Raw genomic sequence first — 6000 nt, 5'->3', positions numbered from 1 at the left:
ATGTATCCTTCAAAGATAATTTCATTGCTATCTCTTTTATTTCTTGCCATCCAAGTTTCAATAGCTCAAACTCAAACTCATGAAAATTCAACTAGTTCACCCTTTGATTTCCTAACAAAAATACAAGGATCTCAAAAGGGCCAAAATGTTAACGGCGTCAAAGATCTCAAAAAGTTCCTTAAGAAGTTCGGTTATCTCGATAGCCAGTCAACTAGCGGATTAGATTCAAAGACGAGTAATAACAATGATGATGGTAACACCGATGTTTTCGACGAAAAGACAGAATCCGCAATCAAATTGTATCAAAAGAATTTCAATCTCAACCAGACAGGAATTCTAGATTCCGCAACATTGTCTCTAATGACGAGGCCGCGATGTGGCAGGTCGGATAAAAACATACGACTGAAAAACGCGGAGGATACGATAAAACCCGATTTTAAATTCTACACAAGAAATGAAAAATGGACAAAAACAACAATAACCTATGGATTCATGAATGGAACACCAAAAATTGGAACATATGCAATAAGAGTTTCATTAGCAAAATGGGCAAAGGTGACAAAATTCACATTTCAATACACAGATAATTATGATAAAGCCGATTTGAAATTTAGTTTTCAAAAAAGAAAACATTTAGACAATGATGCATTTGATGGTCCAGGTGGCGTTTATGCCCATGCATGGGCCCCACCTGTGGGCCATGTACATTTTGATAGTGAAGAGCCATGGAAATTAAATGCTGGTTTAGGTAGTGTTGATTTATACACAATTGCATTGCATGAAATTGGACATGCTTTAGGGCTTGAACATAGTGATGTGCAAAGTGCTGTTATGTGGCCTTATGTTGGTTTTGGTGAGATCAAGGATTTAGGTCAAGATGATATTCAAGGGATTAAAGCTTTGTATAATCTTAAATGATGGATATGTATATAATTATATGATAGCTGACTTTACATAATGTAATATAATGTAATTTCTCGGGTTATAAAATATACGATTACTGAACTATTTATAGAGTTTTTACTCTTCGGTTATCACTTGCTCGATGAGCTAAGGCGAATTACCGCTTATATGACCGACATGAAGTTATATGACATTCAACTTTGCCACTGACACATACGGACTGGAACTGCGATAGTAACCTCTTATTTTAGAAAAATGGAAGTTGTATTACTAAAATGTAACAAATGAAACGATGGTAACTAAAGTGTAAATTTTATATAGCTCGGTAATTGTAAAAAAATAAAATAACCATAATTGCTAAGTTTGTAATTCTGAGGGTTTTGGCGGTTTTGAATTATAATAAAAATTAATATTTTGAATACTAGTTCTCAATGTTCTATGTTTAATAATCATTAACAAAAATTGGTAACCTTCGCTAGCTTTAATGTTTTATGTTCTTGCAAAAATGAATGTACCTAAATTTCTTGAATTGATTATTGTAATTGTCAAGGATGAGATAAAACTGGGTGTAATATAAGTTTTGAGCTAATCTTGAGCAAGCACAATTTTTTGTGGTTAATTAAGTTTTTGGTGAAAACTTCAAGGGTGAATTGTGATTTTATTCCAATTTTCTAATGAGTTAGGCTAATATGGTTCCTTAATGATCTGAAAATGAATGTTAAAAATTGCATATATGTGTATAGATGCTTGGTTGGAAGCTGATCAAACGGTTAAAATAAAAATTCTAAAATGGAGGAGTTGTCGGCTGTTGGATCCAGCATCTAACAATAGCAAAAACTGTTAAACTAAGCAGCCATTAATTAAAGTAAATTTATTTTTGGAAAATGTTAAAATATGTATATCCTTAAAAAAAATTAAGAGGTGTTATTTAATTCCAAAACTAAAAAAGTATCCACTACATTACCCTATAGTTAGGGAGACGGGATGGGGATGGGGAAGCTATCATAATTCCCGTCCCCGCTTCAATGGAAAATTTCCGTCCCTGTTCCTATTTAACTGATGGGGATAAATACATCCCCATTTCCGTCTCCATCTTTATGGATTTTGCCATATCTATGTAATCCCCATATTCGTTTGACTTTTAAATATGAAGATTATTATTTTGTTTTTAAGTTAAAGATTTAAAATGTTTTAATAATAATCAACGTCGTTTAATAATTAATGTAGTTCACGGAATGTCACCAGAGATAAAATAAATTAATTTTATTTGCATTTTGTCCTACATGGCATACTGGAATTAAAAAAAAATGTATATCTCAATATCTTTTTTTAACAAAAGGTATAATTCAGTATCCTGTTTATAATTTGCGAAAAAAATTATAATTTTTTATAAACGGTGACCTTTTTGAGAAATAATTTGATAAGTTAGTTATTTTTTTCTAATAATCTGAATCTTAATATCATTTCTGTAATAGTGCATAACTCAGTGACCTAATAAGTCTAATATCCGACAAATTAAGATACCACTTAGCATTTTAAGTTATTTCTATGATAAATTGGTCCATACTAGAAATGAAGTTTTAAAGCTTTGAAAGATTATCTATTTATTTTTTTAAAATTTATATACTATTATTATATATTTACTGATTAATTGGATCTAATTGTCAGGATTAATAAAATTAACAGATTACATTGTCAGAATTGTTTATTAGTAATATTTTTGCCAATTTTAATCATAGCTATGGATAGATATTATATTTAGTCTATTATTTTTCAAACCAAACACAAATAATGCAAATTATTTCTATTGTTATTCAATAAAACCACCTTAATTATTTGTTAGCCTTTGAAATTCAATAAATAGGCTCAAAGCCATAAAGAACAAAAATTAAACCAAAATCATGTTGACCCCAAAATTATTTCCCTTCATAACTCTCATTTTTCTCCTCGTTCTTTCCAACTTTTATCAAGAAGTTTTTTCTGAGACAAATCATCATGAAAATTCAACAATATCACCATTTAATTTCTTGAACAATTTGAAGGGAATTAAAAAAGGTCAAAATGTCAAAGGCCTTAATGACCTCAAAATATACCTTAAACATTTTGGCTATCATTCCAACAATGCCCTCGACAAGAACCTGAATGACAACGACAACGACAACGACGATGATATTTTCGACGACGAAACAGAATCCGCAATCAAATCATATCAAAAGAATTTCAATCTTCCGATGACCGGAACATTAGACCCCGAAACCCTATCGCTAATGAGTACGCCGAGATGCGGCATGCCGGATATCAAAATCCAAGGTAACAAAAATTCAAGCCAAATAATATCAAAACCTGATTTTAAATTCTATTCAGGAAATCCAAGATTTCAAAAATCAAGAATTACATATTCATTCATGAATGGTACACCAAGAAGTGGAAAATTAGCAATTGCAATGTCTTTAAAGAGTTGGGGACAAGTTGGTCATTTCACATTTGTTGAAATCAAAGATTATGCAAATGCTGACATTAAATTTAGCTATTTAAAAAGAAATCAAAATCCAGATTATATTTTTGATGGTCCAGGTGGAATTGTTGGTCTAGCTAATCCACCACCTTCTGCAGAAGTTCATTTAGATAGTGAGGAAAAATATTCATTAATTTCTCATCCGAATGCGATAAATTTATATACTGTTACGTTGCATGAAATTGGCCATGCATTAGGGCTTGATCATAGTACGGATAAATCTGCTATTATGTATCCATCTATTATGTATGGTCAGATCAAGAATTTGGGTCAAGATGATATTCAAGGAATCAGAAAATTGTATAATATCTAAATAATTTATCAAATTAACCATAATTTTTGTGGTGTTGAATTTTAATTGAACTGTTTTATTATTATAAAGATGATGGGTAGGTTCGCACTCCATAAATATGTTCCTACTACTAAAGTAAATCTATTGAGACATAATTGGATTTAATTGATTTGATTGTTCTTGTATAAGTTTATGCAAAATGAAATCAATGTTCTGTAGAAGTATATTTCTTATAATTTTTTCTATGTAAGTTTTTATGCTTTATCTCTCAATGAATGGCCGAATGAGTTTCGAACATTGATAAGAGAATTGTAAAAAGAAATGATGAAATTTAACATGTTTTGTAATTAAAATTCAACTTTTAAAATTTGATAAAATTAGTCATTAACTTTTATTTTATAAAAAATCGAAATACATAAAAAATATTTTAACGTGGCTGCCAAAACCGTGTATATTCTAGTATTTACATTAGCATTTTTTAACGAGAAATAATTTGGTGTTTTAATTTGCCAAAATATAAAAATTTGATTGTCAAATTTTAAATTCATGTTTTATTTGCTAAACACACTAAAATTTACAATTACAGTGTTTAAAACTCATGAGGATAACATTATTTCGGATCTAAACTCATGGAGATAATAATAATTATTCCAATTATAAATTACACAAACATGCATAAATATATAATAACAACATAGTTTTATTAATTATTCAAGTAAATACTCAGTAAAATATTTTTATTGTTATCTAACTATATCACTTTTACAGAATTATCAATATTTTTATATTTTAGTAACCAAACATTCAATTTTCAAATAACGGAAGGTTACTCTACATCCCAAGCCAAATATTACCTATATGGGCAAAATTCAGCTTCAATGGATAATTAACCTCCCATTGTTTGGAAAATGAATATTGATTACCAAAATATAACAAATCGAACTTGTTAACTATTTTTATAAAAATAGTATAGTCGGATAACCGTAAAAATATTTAATCCTAAATATGCAATTTGTAAGTGTTACCATCATCACCCACAAAAGCTAACTAGATACTGACTAATTCCACTGCACATATTTGAGTTCTGCTCAGAATTGTCAGCAGTAGCCGCCGGACATAAATCCTTAAACACCTTTGTATACTTTGTTGCCTTACAATTATTCTGGCCATCAGAATCGGAGCAACAAAATTCCGGCGTGTTAAACGCAAGGCACGGACTTGTACACGCAACAACCTGACCGTTAAACGTTACCTTTAATTCCTCCGGACAATTCTTGGTCAAATCCGAAGTACAACTCGAAGAGTTGTACTTGTCGGAACCCGGTCCGTTAGGAGAAATTGAAATCGGAACGTTGAACCCGGAACCAAGATAAACTCCGTAAACATCGGATTCCTGACCTAGAGAAATAGTTACCATTGTAAATGGAGGATTAGGAAATTGATTTTGTAACGAACATCGGACATTTTCGCCACAATCGCCCGTGATGCATCCTCCGTTACCGGAGCTGTCAAATGAACATCCGGTACGAGCCCATATGAAAAATTCCCATAAGGGTGGGGTCGTAATGTTCATTGATTGTTCGGGTTGTAATTCGAAACCGCCCTTCATAAATTCGGATTCCTGACGGGCTAATAGTACTTGTAAACCAGGCCATATTGTAGTGTTACATTTGTTTATCAGGGTAATTATTTTGGCTTCAGAATCTAAAATAAACAAAGAAACTAGGGTTACTATGAGAAATTGCCTGAAAAATGCCATGATATGTGGAAAATGTAGTATAGGATTAAATTGATAGTACTAAAAATTAATCTGAATATAAATAAAACATAATTGATCATGCTAATTGTATGTTGAGGAGTTTTCAGGATTTAATGGATTTTATTATGTTAATTAGTTAGTTTGTTAAATATTCTGAAATAATAAGTAAAGTACCATAAGTCACAATAAACACACACCCATTATTTCTGCTGCTTTTCAGAATTTATTCATTACTTGATAAATAAGTAATTAAGTATGTAATTTAATTCCATCAAAAAAAAGTATGTAATTTAATTTGTGTAATACTTCAGAGTTGTAGTTCCTTATTTGGGTCATTAAAATTCTGAATATGATGCAATAATATTCAGCTGAATCTGATGGGTAATTTTTGCAGTCCCTCAACTTTTTCTCTATCTCATTTATAGTTCCTTTTCTTTGATTAAAATCCCCCAATTGTGATTCTATTACACAGCACATTTTAAACCTTAATTTGCCTTTATTTCAATCAGATTTAGATTAGGTAGCAATAAG

The 6000-nt window shown here is 30.6% G+C and overlaps 3 protein-coding genes across 3 annotated transcripts; 2 read left to right on the top strand and 1 right to left on the bottom strand.

Annotated features, from left to right (window-relative positions):
• On the top strand, positions 1–918 carry LOC126662105 (metalloendoproteinase 5-MMP-like). Its single transcript, XM_050355993.1, has one exon. The coding sequence runs from the start codon at positions 1–3 to the stop codon at positions 916–918; it is 918 nt and encodes a 305-aa protein (XP_050211950.1).
• A 1886-nt stretch (positions 919–2804) lies between these two features.
• LOC126662104 (metalloendoproteinase 1-like) lies at positions 2805–3731 on the top strand. Its single transcript, XM_050355992.1, has one exon. The coding sequence runs from the start codon at positions 2805–2807 to the stop codon at positions 3729–3731; it is 927 nt and encodes a 308-aa protein (XP_050211949.1).
• Positions 3732–4392: 661 nt separating this feature from the next.
• On the bottom strand, positions 4393–5513 carry LOC126659945 (pathogenesis-related thaumatin-like protein 3.5). The gene has a single exon (XM_050353275.1). The coding sequence runs from the start codon at positions 5467–5469 to the stop codon at positions 4741–4743; it is 729 nt and encodes a 242-aa protein (XP_050209232.1). The 5' UTR covers positions 5470–5513; the 3' UTR covers positions 4393–4740.
• Between the last annotated feature and the right edge of the window lie 487 nt (positions 5514–6000).

The sequence above is a fragment of the Mercurialis annua genome, linkage group LG8 (assembly GCF_937616625.2).
Source record: "Mercurialis annua linkage group LG8, ddMerAnnu1.2, whole genome shotgun sequence".
NCBI lineage: Eukaryota > Viridiplantae > Streptophyta > Magnoliopsida > Malpighiales > Euphorbiaceae > Mercurialis > Mercurialis annua.
The sequence above is the reverse complement of the archived record's forward strand: the minus strand, read 5'-3'. Positions and strand labels throughout refer to the sequence as shown.